At 43.7% G+C, this 15,485-nt stretch overlaps 1 protein-coding gene and 1 long non-coding RNA gene across 2 annotated transcripts in view; both read left to right on the top strand.

Annotated features, from left to right (window-relative positions):
• Positions 1 to 10,240, top strand: part of LOC113564853 — a 28,799-nt gene extending 18,559 nt beyond the window's left edge. The window contains exon 3 of the long non-coding RNA XR_003408351.1: positions 9,926 to 10,240. This is a non-coding gene — a long non-coding RNA (uncharacterized LOC113564853). The remainder of the gene's footprint in view (positions 1 to 9,925) is intronic.
• A 73-nt stretch (positions 10,241 to 10,313) lies between these two features.
• Positions 10,314 to 15,079, top strand: LOC6554136. The gene has a single exon (XM_001981652.3). The coding sequence runs from the start codon at positions 11,008 to 11,010 to the stop codon at positions 13,399 to 13,401; it is 2,394 nt and encodes a 797-aa protein (XP_001981688.1). The 5' UTR covers positions 10,314 to 11,007; the 3' UTR covers positions 13,402 to 15,079.
• The last annotated feature ends 406 nt before the right edge of the window (positions 15,080 to 15,485 follow it).

The raw sequence follows: 15,485 nt of genomic DNA, 5'->3' as shown, positions 1-15,485 counted from the left end.
TCATATAAACAAACTATTTATTTGTCCCCGTTCAGTGCTCTGCACTTCATTTTCTCCGGTTCTTCCCCAGACTCAAACGGGTTAATAAATACCTAATAATGGGTTCATTCGAAAGTTCTAGTCGGATCCGCCTTGTCAATATCCGGAGTAAATAGCACCCATTAGGGTCCATTAGAACCACAGAAAGTGTATGAATAAACATTAACGTGGATCTATAGCGATTAAATTTGATCCGAGGGTATCATTTAACAAATGCTGCCAACGTCATCGGTCAAGCTGCGGAGCTATGGGACTTTACTCAAGCAGTTTAAGATAATTTCGTTGAGCACTTGGTTTTCTATGGCGTTGCAGTGACTGCTTGTATTGACTCTTTTTATGCTCTTCCAAAGCGAATGTTGATTTCATACAAGAGTTTGCCAAGCTAGCAACGCGATAAATGCGACAAAGCCGGCCAAATAGATATGGAGTCATATAGCCATTTGATCATTAAGCTATTCAAAGTTTTGATCAAAAAGCTGGACAATATAGTATAGCTATCAAAGAACAGAAGAAAAATTGAAAAGAGTATATAAGTTTCGGCTTGCCGATGCTAGCTAGCTTTCCCGTTTTTTTGCAACCTTGCAATTTTCAACACAATTGCATTTTGTGACCACAACAATGGCAATTATAAGGGGAGGGGTCACCAGGTGGGCAACCTGAAGCCAAACTGGCAACCAGCTTGCTTAGAACCCGGTTCAATGAACCCTCAACTTTCGTTAGAAACGCCATTCCGGTGGCAACCACAGAAAGCGATTAAATTAACCACCGCCGATGGTTAAGGCAATTATTATTTTGGATTTCTTTGCAACTTGATAGTTGGTTTTGCTGCCAAGAAGCCAACGTTTTTATAGTTGATGCAAACGAAGTGCAAGACCGCAGCCCAAACCGCCAAAAGCCGAAAATAACAGCAAGTACAACGAGCTAACTATCTGTAAACAAGTTCAAGTCACTAACGACTTACAAGTTCAACATCTATTCTCGGCTTTATAGAACTTGTGGGCAGTTTGATGGTTATTTTCTATGCAGTTATCTACAAAAGTTCTAAGCTGTGAAGTTCAGATTTCAATTAAAATGCAATTGACTGTTGATTCTATTTTGGTTTTCGGAGCAAATGAACATATGACACACAAGCACAAGTGAAAAGCATTTGAAAGTTGATGCCCATAACGAACTTAAATTTTTCCACTGAATTCTAACTTTATTTTAAGAAACACTTTTAAAACGACAGAGTCAACCTTTTATTTGTTTGATGTAAGCGCTGAAGTACAAAAATTAACGTTCCAAAACAATATGCCAAACTTATTAAATTAATTAAATGTGTCCTTCAATTATTGCAAAGTGTATACCCCCGTATGAGTATGTGACAGGCCATTTCTTGGCCAATAGGTTGTTGGCCATTACCAGAACATATAACGTTGGACCAATGACAAGCTTTTATTGACTTGGTTGTAATTAATGTTCATTAACAAAATGCAATTCATATTCCAATTACCGTTTCTAGCCAACTGGCTGTGAGGAAACTCTTAGTATGTAATTTCATGACCAGTTTATATCGATCCAAGTCGGTAAGTCGGTTGTTACAAAACTGATTTGCAAGGGAAATGCAAGATTTTCTAGTCCATTTTCAACAGTCGAGAGCCCCTCGTAGAGCATTAACCCGCTTATCTGGCTGGAACTTTTCTTTTACACGATTTCCATGCAAGATTTACGGCACTCGATGGCCTTGAGGTGGTGCTGGTTGTTTTTTTTTTGTTCATAATCATTCCTCGGATCGAGAGGGCAGCTATTAATAGCTGAAGTAAAACCGCCAAGAGGTCGCACCAACTGCAGGCGGAGCAATTATAAAGTCATAAAATATAGCCATACTTTTTGTTAAACTGATTTACCTGCTCGATTTTGGATTGCTCATACAGATATATTTATTACTACACCGCAAAAAAAATTATCCTATTTTTGATTTTTCGTAGAACTTGATAGTTTAGTCCAGCTGAATTTAATGAAAATATTAAAAAAAGAGTACTTTTATTGCACTGCTGAAGAGCAGGCTTACCAACAACATCAAATAGATAGGGAAATGCATAAGCATTATGTAAGATATAATATTCTCCATTATGGTAATTTTCCATGCGCCCTATATACACAATCAGATACATATTTTTCCTGTGCCGCATTGTGTATGAAGTTCACTTCACAAAAGGCCTCTGGCTGCCAGCTGTACTGCCCTACAATAAGTATATGTATTAAATCAGGGGGCTGGGGAAGTGGATGGCCTAGCGTGCCGCTGGTGCGTTAAACTGAACGATATTATTTAGGCCAATAAAACTAAACGGTTCGGTTAGCCGAACACACTCGTTAATGTAAATGAGTTTTAATTAAGAAAAGACCGCACTGCCAATCCATGGACACTTAACCCACCACCCCTCCTTGAAAAGAGCTGATTTAAGTGCAGCAATTGTAAGTTTAATTAATGACTTCGCCTGCCACGCCTTCTTGTCGCATTCTGAGTGTGCCCTGATAAAAGCAAAAATCGTAATCTCTGCCCGATTTAGCACCAGACATCTAGGTCATTATGGTACGTGGATGGGTGTGTGGACTTGGTGAAGGGCGGAACCCAAAGTCTCCGACTAGACAAGTGGCAACCAAATTGAGTCGGCCAAATATTTACTTAAAGTTCATAATTCTACTGTCCGCTTCGCCAGCCCTTTTGCCTGACCTTATCACTTGACTGATAAGCTCTTGAATCGCCTGTATCTAGATAAAGCTATCTGACAAGTCGAATGCACCGAACGCCAAATTACTGTCAGCCTTCGGGTATCAGTTCCTGAATGATCCAAGATGACTGGCAAATGCAAACCGACTGTATTCGGGTTTGTGGGTAATGATGCGGCCTTAAACTTTTTATTGCTTTATGGTGGAAAGTCACTGGTATAATTCATATACCAGACAGAAACACTTTCATTGAGTGGGTCGTAAACCAATTGGCTGTCAAAGATACTGCACTGATTTTGGATATGAAGTTTTCCATTGTTTACACTTTTAATGAATTCAATTTATATATTGTATTACAAATTGCTAGGCTGCTAAATTTTATTTGTAGGAAACACAATGATGATATCATAGGCAAGATGCTTGCGCATAAAAAAGATACTTATCAGCTGCATGACAAGATACATACATGATAGCAAAAGCAAAACAGATAAGATTTGTAATATGTTATTTTAGCAGCAGGAAAGGCGTACAAGATTTTTGCATATAACTGCTAATTTCTATGGATTATTAATTCTGGAAGTCATTTAGTTTTACTTAAATGTCAATAAAGTAGCATTTATATGCAGCGACTTAGGGGATTTTTTGGGCAGTTAAATTTTATTTTCGGCATAGCTGTGACACCATATCCATCAATCAAAAACTATAACTAATTAACTGAAATTTGAATATGATAACACACAGCCACGTGAACAGAAGAGCTTGTCTTATCTAAGGTGAACCGCCTCGGCAGATTGGCAAGGACATACTTCGTTAGTTTCCGCACATATTGATGGTATTGGAATTTATAATTAACGTTCAATAACTCTTTTCGATTCGACACATCGACACATTTGCACGAAAACTACATGGCATTGCAAAATGCTTTTTCCTACCCCTGTTGCCGTTCCATACGCAAAAGGTGTCAATCATGGCGATTTCTTGACATGGTCGCGGGTCTTGGCTAAGGCCAAACAGAGACATTCGAGGAAAACTATTTCGAGTTGAATTTCCCACATGCCTCAATAAATTATCAACTAGACCCAAATACATTTCTCTCTCCGCTGGGAAAATGCCATGTCAAAACGAGGAAAAACAACGTAGGCCTCATTCTCAATGGCGACCTCGCCTTCGAAAAGAATTGGGTCATGATAAGACAAATAAAACTGCCAATTAGTTGGGACCCATCGCCCATCATCCATTAACTTGTGTGACAAAGGCAAACCTCAAAACTCAATTTAAGTTCAAGGACCACTAAAATGTCAACAGCCAGGACGAAACGAAACTAAAGCGAGCCAGCAGCTTCGTGGCAGGGGTATATATGCAGTTAATGGTGGCCACAGTCGTGGGGCCCATACATGTGCGGATTCGGTCGCATTTCGGACAGTAAAGTGGACTCTCGCTAAAATGAATTCGGGAAAAATCGAAGAAGCTTGAAGTAGGATTTCCCTAGCTATTGTTGCATTCCAAACCGAACTCGAAACTAAACTTCAAGTTAAGGAGACAGCATATGTGCACTCTGGCGAGTGCTCACTGTACTCTTGTTATGATGAACTGTTCGTCGGGTAATTTGATGATGGGCGGCTATGAATCTGAAATGTGACGCCAGTGCATTGAACTGGCCCAGCTTTGCATGAATTCGAGTCCCATACGGGGGGCATTACCACATCGGAATTATCGGAACCAACCGTGTTAACACACAGGGCAGCCCACAAATAATTATAATGGGAGGAATAAAGGGTCGCGTGGGGGTAAGCTTCTCGATTATTCAGGCGCTGCCACAAGAGGATTATTAATGCGGTCGGATTGGGCAGCTCTGCTCGAAGTTGCAGTTCTCCACCTTTCGGGCCGCAGTTGAAGTTCCAAGCTGTAATGGAGACGAGGTGCGCAGAGCTAACTAATTACACTGCTGCCCCGTAGAACTTGGTAATTGATTGTATTAGTTGAAGAAGGGTTTTGCGGTTATTTGCCACAACATGCAGCAGTGACAAGCGCCCTCCAATTCATAAGTTTTTAATTGAATTCAACGCAATTTGTCTGCGCTTTGTTCCTAATGCTGCTGTTGCTGCTGGGAAATCGATACTGATTGAATTCTGAATTCTGCACTCGATTTGACATCGGACAAGCTATTCCGATTTCGATTCGAGGTCAAGATTAGCCAAGCATTTAAAACGTTACGCTGCGCAGTTATTACTTATATTTCGCGTAGATAGAGTCGCGTCGAATTAACCACACGCGACTATTTCAGCATTTACATACCTAATTTATGTGGACTTTAGCTCAACGGTTTTTAGTTTTTTTTTTTTTTTGCAGTATCAATTTTTCCATTCGAGAAAAAACGTCACCAGGGGCCAGACACTGAAATTGATGACAGCCAGACGACATCGGCGGAGAAAACGATGTTAACTTGTTTTGCCATCGGCCTATTGTTGTTACACAGAGAGTTAACGAGTTAATGGAAAAGTTTCCTACTAGAACTAATAAAGAGAGTGACTGAGTTGGCTATAATGGTTTGTTTGCCTTATGAGCTGTATTCTTTTTGCGCTGGTCATGCTCACAATTAAATCGTATTCTTCTTTAATTTGCATTCCGCCAACCGCAAAAACAATATATTAATGCGTTCGGACAGATACATGAAAAAGTTTCCGGCCAATGGCTTTGAGCCCTACTTCAATTCGTAATGGAAACTGTGTTTTTTTGTGGTGGAAAGTTTATCATACTTATGGGCATTGATACTGCGTAATGTAGGGTAAAGCCGCGACGAAGTGGAAAAACTCGGAGGGGAAACTGAGTTACATAGCACAGATAAAAAGTTCTGCCAATATTTGCTTTTTTGCTTTCCCTTTCGCTACAGCCATTCCCTTTGCCGCATTTGATTCAATTATAAGCGGATAAAAGAAGGCGAATATCGGTATACATCGGTATATATTCCCATATTGGCATAATCGCATCAGCGCGGGGAAAGCAGGATCTGTTGGTCAAAGCTAATTGAATTGGATTTACCGAAGCCAAGCTCAGCTCCCTGATTGTCTATTAAAACTGTTTGCCGGAACGTAATCTTATCAGCCAACGGAAACTGTCAATATTTCGTGTTATTCAACAAATAATACATATATTTAAGTGGATTCGTCATGCCGCCTGTCTCACCTGTTCGTTTGCTAAAAGGGCTGCCGTTCCGCCGTTTCGCCGTCAATTAGCAGACTTACCAGGGCTAAATATTATTATAAAACTGCCTACTTAGGGGAGAGCCACTCAAACCTTTGGCTAAGTGTGAAACAAATTAGCGCCCATTATTGCGGAAATCACTCTACTCAACAAAAACATGATGTATGTGTAAAAATAGCTAATGTTATGTTAAGGTGTCAGAAAAGCGGGCAGCCGGCACAAAATTCGATTTATCCAACATTTGTGTATCCCAAAAAATATAACTTGTCAAAAATGCATTTAGCTTTTCATCTTGTAAAGCGCAAATAATAATAATAATGCATTCAGGATTCAACACGCTTAATATGATATGACAGGAAGTTATAAAATGATATTGTCAGTTATCGGAAAATGCGACAAAGTTCGTTAAAAGCATTAAATGCATTGCTGCAATTGCACTGCACCTAAAACCCCAAAAATGTTTTTAACTTGCTGACACTGCCACAAAGTTCTTATCAGGTCTTCACCTCAATCAAAAGCCCCACAGCTCAACCGAAATTGGTCCGAGATAATTTCCCCATTTGGGCAATGCAATCAAATGACTCGATGGGCTCGGCAACATGGCAACTCATTATTAGCCGGACCTGATGGGCTTTTAACCAGTCCAAGGACATGCGGCTTCATGATGACCAAAAGTATATGTCTCGACTGCATATGGTCCGGTAAATTAATGGCTTTGCTTCAGTCAGGGCCTGTCCCTATCGCATTAAGTTTTCCATTTTTGGTATTGGGGGAATGCACACACGTGTAGGCGACACACCATAAAAACAATAACTTTTGGCTTTGGAGGAGATCAAAAATGCATACCTAGTGTTGTATAAATTCGTTATAATTGCTACTAATTGCCACCATTCTGATGGTAATGCTCAACACAAAGCACCATTAATCTCGAGAAGAGAAAGAAATCATTTTCTGTGCGCTGCACATCATGAATATCGCACTCGATTTGGAGTGGACACATGAAATTATCAGTTCGGCAACAAATAATGGTTAAATATCATTTATATGTATTTTTATGGTCTCATGGGGCTTAAATGCTTTAATTTCATCGATAAACACGTGCACTGTCTTGCGGGGCAGTCTGAAGTCCGTATGCGAGTGCGAAAACTTTATGTAAATGTTTTTCAGAGCCAAGCACTCGAAATGCATACGAAAAAGGCCACGTCAAGAGTGACGTCACAGTTGAGCCCGAAGTAAAGTCCGAAGACGAAACAAAAGCGGCAAGAAAACCGGCTTTCACATAGACTGGCTCAGATGGACCGACTCTTTGTGCTGGCCTGGGAATCACTCTGTTTTGGCTTGATCTCGGGCTCCATGTTATTCATGCTCTTCGATTAACCAGATCACGTGCTCGGTGAGTCCCCAGCGATGGTCGAAAGACCAGCCCCCTCAGTTGGTCAGCAGGGTGAATAAGTTATTGGCCGGGCAGTAAACATATAAATATCGCTGGCACTTTGTTCCCGGGTATTTTTTCAAAGTAGCGATCTACCCTTCCGCCCACCCTTACTCACGCTTTAAGTTTATCTTTCCGCCGAGTCATGCAAATGAGCGCATTATCCAGCCGGTGCAAATTCTTAACCCGATCATCAGACGGCGCTCACTCAGCCGAGCTCAGATACTCGGATACTTGGATACTTGGATACTCGGAACTCGACCCCACAGATACTCACAATCGTCTAGCTAGGTACATACAATGTGAACGGCATACACACCCCCAGACGGAACTGCAAACACCTGTCCACACAAATCTCGGTGCAATTGTCGCTGACCATAAAATATTCTTGGCAACAGGGCCACATTAGGGGTAGAATGACTTATAAGCCCTATGATATATGACTTATAATTGCTGAAATAGATTCAATACAAAGTGCCGCACTCACTCGATGCCCTTTCGTCTGCGTGCTGTCATTTACAATTATTTCAGATTTTGCTAACTTTTTGTAGTGGCTCTTTCATTGAAATCAATTATTATTAGGTTTGTCAAGATATAAAACTCACTGAATAGTTTAAATTGCAGCACACATGCACATTTCAGCTGACAACAAAAGCGAAGATCCCCGCAAGAGTATACATATATAAAGCTAGTCGGCAATGCGGCTTTGATCTCAAGTCGCAGATACATTCTGCCCCATAAAATAAATCAAATTCGTGGAATCCCAGAGTCTGCATGCGTGCGGAAACTCCTAATTTGAGAACAAAGTGAATTCTACTGCGATTCCCTTTTGAAGGCGAACAATGAGTGCCTATATGGGTATTATCAGCACCTGCACTCGTATTTGATCAACTGCGAATTGCCTTTTGTGTTCCACTATCAATAAATAATCAAAGCCGCACTTCCTTCCTTAGATAACAGTCTGGAAAATGAGAGCTCCGCCCAGATTCAATTTGAATTCACATCACCGCAGCCCGCAATACTCGTAACCACCGAAGGGCGAAGCGTTAAAACGAGCGTTAAATTCACACCCCTCAAATGCCGCTAAAAGATCGCTTTCGCACTTTAAAATGCCATAGATAATGTCCACAGAGAGATCTTTAGATCGGCCCAAAGCAAATATGAATTAGTCGGGGCCTTATTGACTCAACGTCACACGCCGTAGATGGATGGATGTTCTGCTCGGATGGGTTGAGTTAAATGTAAAAGTTCGGGAATGGTGCTATATGTATGATCGATGGCTGGTGGACGTTGATCGAGCTCCACATTGATAAGACTTTGTGTTAGGGGCGGATGTCTGGGTTCGTAGGGGATTAGCGGGCGATAAAATGCGATAGAGAAAGTAAATTGGTAGATACTTTTCCCTCCACACTTAAAATCTACATTTATTTTGATAATCCGAAAACAAAGCTTCATGTATAAATATATTTTAATTAAGGCATAGCATAATTCAAGTACATAAATCTTCTCGTGATGATTCTTGTGGCAAATCAGCAATTAAACGCGCCATCTTTATCGGCAATCATTCATTTCGCATTCATTTCTTTTCTGGCATTTTCACGTCTCGTTGGCGGGCATCGCAGCTATTAATAAATATATATCTCCTGGCGTAAGTAGGGCATGCAAACGCCGCTCAGACCTGACACAAAAAAATTGCCCAGAAGAAAATTGCTTTTCTGTTGATTTTTCACAGTCTCCGGTCGCGTGTTCACGGAAAAAATATTCGGCTCGTGTGTTCCATAGAACTGTAACGATGATGAAATGCACTGCTAAAAATAAAGCCCTCGTGTACTATATGCTTTAGTGTCATATATGTATATGTTTCAATCTTTTCGTAGTTTATTTGGTATTTTTCATGGTAATTTATGTTTTTATATTAAAGCGCACATTTTCCAAGAAAACATCGATTAAAAATATCCAACGACTTTCCTTGTGGCAATGACTTTTGTTGCTGCCCCAAACTTTTATGACCGAGTGGAACTGGCGATGAGCTCATTAGAGTCCATTCTGCGGTCATGTTGTAAGCGACTGATCGTCCGATTTGTGTACCGCCTTGAGGGGATAATGCGTAGTTATAAAAAGACAGTTAGCTATAATCAAGAGCCTTCATGCGAGGCGGGCGTGTAGGGCTGAGTGGGTGTGGCTGCAGTGCGATTTAAGGTAATTGGCTGTAAGTACCTATGACGAACTTCTGGACAGTTCCCTGGGACTTTTGTCTTATCGCAAAACTTCCGATAGCCAATTTGTAGAGGTTCATTTCGGGAGCGTGCCGATTTATAAGTTTGACAAGTTGAATTATTATGTTTTCTGAGTCACTGCCGAGCGGGTTTTTGGTAGCCGTAGTGAATCTGCTGCATCATCTCGGTCCAGCGTTTATTTCTATTTGCTTTTAATTTCACAATCAAAACAACAATAATTAAACCGTGCCTTATCTTACGGACATATCTCCTCAAGCGCCGTCTCGCTCTAATTTGGATTTCCCTCTCTCTCGCTCTTTTCTTGCAGCTGGCGCCCAGCGGTGGGAATTTCATCAGCTGTTGTCGTTGTTTATTTCGCAGCAGCAGCCCAATAAAAATGCAATTTTTATGGTTAAGAAAATAGAGCGCGGCCGCCGTTGTGTTGCACATTGGAAATTGTGCAGAAGCCAGAAGAAAATGTGTCTTGGAAAATGGAAAAGCACGAGCAGCAGCAGCAGCAATAACATTGAGCCAGTGATGTAATACAGAGCAAAAGTGAAGCGGCAATTGGCATTGCAAAAAAGAAACAGATTATACAATTTGTGTTGCTGCCGCACTGAACTAGGACAACAGCAGCAACAACAGCAACGTTGCAGCAGCAGCAGCAGCAGCAGCAGCAACAACAACCACTAGTGATAAAGACCGGCTGGCAACAGAGCAGCGGCCACTTGCAGCAACATAATTTCAAAGTCGGAGCGTGGGAATCGCAAATCGCGGCAGTGGCAGCAACAGCAGCAACATCGGACTCTCGGGGCTCTCCGGAACGCTCAGTGCGCTCCCCGTTCTCGCGCTGGCGTTGCTCCGCCTCGCTCGCACGGCAGGCGCCTCTCGCTCGCACCCGCTGGGGAGCAGTCGCGTATATTTGGAGGCGTTGGGGCGACCGCTCACGACAGTTGTGCTTGGAACGCTTCGGAGTGAAGATCGTGCTCGTCCGATCGGCGCGCGTGATAAATACACGGCAAACAAAATTGAGTGAAGAGTCAGTCAGACGGTCGCGAGACAATTGACAAGACACGAGAAATCATAATAAACACAAGTGGGGAAGCAACTGCTTGGGAGCAAAAAAGAAATTGTTTTTAACAAATCTCGCACGTAAATTAGCAAGCGTTCGCAAGAAACAAGCCGCATACAATACTGAACAGAAAAAAGATATTCAACCAAAAAGAGAAAAACAAACCGAAAATATTTGGCTGCAAATGTGAAGAGACGAGAGACAGCGGATATAAGCCGAGTGAAATTTGTGTCATAAGCAGAGCCAAAACAAAACCGAAAAGCCAAATTCAATAAGAAGGCCATAAGTGACTGTGAAACTGTAAAGTGATGTGTGGTACTCGAAAAACAGCATAAAGAATGGCCATAGACCTCCTGATCCTGGCCCTGCTGCTCGTCTCGTTCCTGATCAACCTGCTGGCGCTGTGTGCCTTTTGGATAACGCCCGGCCTCAGGACCACCGCCAATCGCTTCACCATCAACCTGCTGGCCATCAATCTCATCGGCTGCTGCATCCTGGCCCCCACTTTGTTCCTGGGACTGCCGGGCAAGTCGGCGGAAGCATCCACATCCAACGCTGAGACCCTGGAGTTCTTCTCGAAGCCGGGTAACCATCAGGTGATACTCCGGCGCAATGGCCAGCTGGTGGAGCAGGATGGCGTGGTGGTGCGCAAGAATATCAGCGAGAACGGCGATACGGTGGAGACCTTCTTCAAGTGCAACGCCACCTACTGTCGCGAGTTGACCATCGATGAGCGCGGAGATGGTGGCTTTGTGATCACGGAAACTGAGACCCACGAAGAGAACCTCTCGGCCTTTGAGAGTTCAACCACGGAGGCTCCTATTGTGCCGCCCGTCCAGCTGCGATGTTGGTCCATAGACATGACTGCTGCGCTGGGAGCTCTGGCAGTGCTGCTCGTGGTGGGGGACACCTGGTGCGCCGTTACCGATCCCCTGCGCTACCACAGTCGCATTTCGGGCGTGAAAACCTGGATCTTCATAGCGCTCACCTGGGTGGTGGGCATACTCTTTGGAGCCCTTTCCGCCTTCCGCGTCCTGGACTTTGAGGCGGACGCCCTGTTCAGCAGACAGCGCCGCCTGGCAGTCACGTACTTCAACATCAGCAGCACCAACAGTATTTTCGGAGTGGTGTACGCCAGTGTCTACTTCATCGTGATCATCCTGCTGCCCTTCGGCTTCGTGTGCGGCATGTACTGGAGGATATTCAGTGAGGCGCGCGGAAATGGGCTGCGCATGCGCCAGAATGGATCATCGCCGCTCCTGCAGAGCGCCTTGAATCTGACCGCTGGCCAGCAGGTGGCCCAGGCCAATCAGTTCTCCAATAGCTTGTGTGTTCACCGACATTCCATATCCTCGGCCAGCTCGCATGGCGGTAACAGCAGCTTGGGCCTGGGCGGTCTGCAAATGCAAATTGATCAGCGCCAACAGCCGAGGAGTTCGCCCAGCTGCCTGCGCAGGGATTCGGCCGCGAAAGTCCTTCTGCCCACCATCTCCGATGATGGTGGCTCAGATGCGGAAAGCGGCACCGGAGTTCAGCTGATGCCCGTGCAGGAGCACTCACTGTCTGATAGAAATCAGAATATTATGCTGACTCTGCAAACAGCCAGTGGTGAGATCAAGAGGAACTACTCCGCCAGGCAGCTGCCCCTGTTGGGCACTTCTTCGCAGGATCTGAGGGAGACCAACCGTCTGCAGGGCATTCGCCAGGTGCACAGCTCCCCCAATCTGCACAAGTACACGGAGCTGCGCCAGGATTCCCTCAGTGAGGAGTGCGGTTCCCCACATCTTTTGGGTCACGCCCAGCGGCAGCAGCAGCAGCAGCTGCATCTGCAACATCAGCAGCAGCAGCATCATCACCACCAGCCACATCACCCGCACTTCAGTTCGCCGCGCCACCAGCAACACGGCCACGCCCTCCAGATACCCGCCATACACGCCTCCCCCAAGGCCCTGAGCTACATGAGCTCCTTGCGACACCGTCTGAGCAACGCCAGTTCGCTGTTTAAATACCGCGAGGAGTCGCGAGCCGCCCGCATCAGCATCCTGGTGGTGGTGATGTTTGTGGTCTCGTACCTGCCCTTCGGACTGCTGGTGCTCCTGCAATCGCGGCTGTCGGCTGCCAATTTTGGCGGATCCTCCCAGCTGGCCATCTTCATGATCCTGCTGGCCAATCTCAGTTCGCCCTTCATCTTCGCCTACAGGAATAAGAGGGTGCGGCGAGGAGTCAAGCGGCTGTTTGGTCTGCACTCGTCGTCGGGTCTGCAGCGCAACTGCAGCAGCAGTGTGAAGACCAATGGCACCGCGGGTCCTGCTGCGGGTGGTGCACAGTTGCAGCGCAACAGCAGCAAGCTGTCGCAGTACAGCAGCAACAGCTGCAGGTACCTCACCCCACAAAGCTCCCTGGTCGGTCAAGTGCCGGTGCACACGACCTTGACTTTGAGGCCCAACAGCAGCTGCAGCACCATCATCAATTTCGGTGGCGCCAGGGGTTCAGCGGACTCCGATGAGCAGCCACCGGCCACACCACCACCCACTGCAACCGCGCCACCGCCCACTCGACCACAGCGCCCCAAGCTGCAGAGGGGCATCACCATTGTGGAGCACATAGCTATAACACCAACCACGCCCCAAAAGTTCCAGAATCGGCGCGCCAGGCTCTTCGACATGTTCTTCCGCAGCTCCAAGAAACTGCAGGCGGGCTGCCAGAGCCAGAGTTTGCCCACTGATGTGTAAATGGGGGTTATGATAACTATACGTTTAGGAAAGTAAACACACACTAAACTCGCTTGCTGAAGAATTCTAAAACAGTATTCGTAATTTGTAAGTTTAGCAATTAACAAAGACAACTGTTTGAATTTGAGTTTTAAGAGCAGATCATGCTGTCCTAGAAGCTTCACATGCCAAAAAACGAAACCACAAAGAAAGTCAAACTAGAAAGTTTGAGATGCTTTAAAGTAACACAAAAACAAAACAAAACAAAACAACAAAAAAACAAAGTACCTTTTAAAAAAATAGAACACTGTGTACAAGTCAAATTAACAAAGTTTGAGAGTGACGGGAGCTATAATCTTAGGGTGGATATCAAACTGAAAAGTGGAACCAAGCCAAGCCAAGTTGAGATCGTAATCAATGTACCTAAGCAACTTGCATATGAACATTTAATGTTTTTACTCAGATGAAATCACAGGAAAATAGCAAAGACAGCACAGCTTTTTCGAACTTCCCCACTAGTTTATTATTTATTGAAGCGATTGTAAATATTTATTAGACATCCACACCGCGCAAAGCTTTAACTCCAAAAACATTCTGGCTAAACAAGAAGAGACGCATACATTCAATTCATAAGTTAATTAAGTCAATGTGCAAAGCATATGTGTATTCTAGCGTTTAAGTTGTAGAGCCGAGTAGTTTAAACCGAGCACCTAGTGCCGAGCAGTGCTTTTCCACTTGGCCAACTGGTGCGTATTTCGCAGGCGTCATTTTCATATTGAAAATGCATTTTGGCCAGTGCACAGTTGGTTTTCCAGTTGGCCAGAATGCCAGAATGTCAGTCAGCAGTTAGTTCGCCTTTGGTTAGCCAACGGCTATTGGGCCATTAAGTCAATTTGCTTTTTAGAACACCGCGGGCATTGCGTGCAGCTAAATACCTCATTAGATTTAATTTAAAGTGCGAGATGGATGGCGGCAATAGGTCAAAGGTCGGAGTCATCGACACGCCCCATGCCCCATGCATAATGCATGGAAAATGTTCGATTGCCCCTGGCATTTGTACCATTTGCTTTAGTAAGCTACCGGCCAGAAAGCTTTATACCTTAAGTTCTCCTGCTTTCATTTCCCTTGGCTGCACAAAACCCAACAAAAGCAAAACTCACACAACAAAAAACAACCTCGAATTTATATTTCTAAAGTTTATATTTTATAAAGAGTGTGTGCATAGGAAATATCTATAAATATTCATGCATGTGTGTCGGACAAAGGAAATATTTCAAAACCAATTATTGTGATGTTGAGCAAGGGGGGCAACCAAGAATGTAATTTCGAAATGCATTAAAAATAACTTAAAACATGTATTAATAGTTATACTATATACAAGCTTATGTGTGCATGTGTGTATACATACTTTACTAAATACTAAATAGTGATATTTTTTCAAATTTATTCAACTGTCATTCGCTAAACCATTCGATGTAAGCGCAAAAAGCAAATGTAAAACAAAAACCAATTTCAATGTGACAAATTAGCTTTTAATCCGAAACGAAAAGCAACAATTGCTGGCTGATGCAAGTCAAATCCGGTATATTCCAGCCAAGCTGCTAATAAATTCGATAATGAAACACAACCAAACCATACCAAACAACAAAAAGAGCAAGAAACTATTCAAATAAAAGATTATGTGTCTTAAAAGAATTAATTATCTTGACTTTTTCACTGGGGGCAGTTCAATTGGGGGCTTGATGGCGGTTCCAGCATGCCCACACTGATCTCCACATCTGCAGCTCCAGAGGTTGGTCCAAAAAGTTCTGAGCTCGCACCAATTAATACAGACCATAGAGATTCGAGGCAATTCATCGATCCAACCTGCTCTCAACTTTGCCGACAAGAGCTCTAGAACACGAACAAACACTTAACCAGGCGGAGGGGCGCACGAGTTCAGCATTTCATTCAGTATTTCAGCACTCGATTGCCTGCCACCCATATCCGTATTAATTGATTCATAAACCGAAAAGAAACAGCACGATATATATTAAATACTTTATTTTTCATTTCGGTATGATTGTGACATACGCGTGTTTCATTTCAAAATTAATACAAATTGT

The sequence above is a fragment of the Drosophila erecta genome, unplaced genomic scaffold (assembly GCF_003286155.1).
Source record: "Drosophila erecta strain 14021-0224.00,06,07 unplaced genomic scaffold, DereRS2 tig00000000-arrow-pilon, whole genome shotgun sequence".
NCBI lineage: Eukaryota > Metazoa > Arthropoda > Insecta > Diptera > Drosophilidae > Drosophila > Drosophila erecta.
This window is presented reverse-complemented; position numbering and strand designations above follow the sequence as displayed.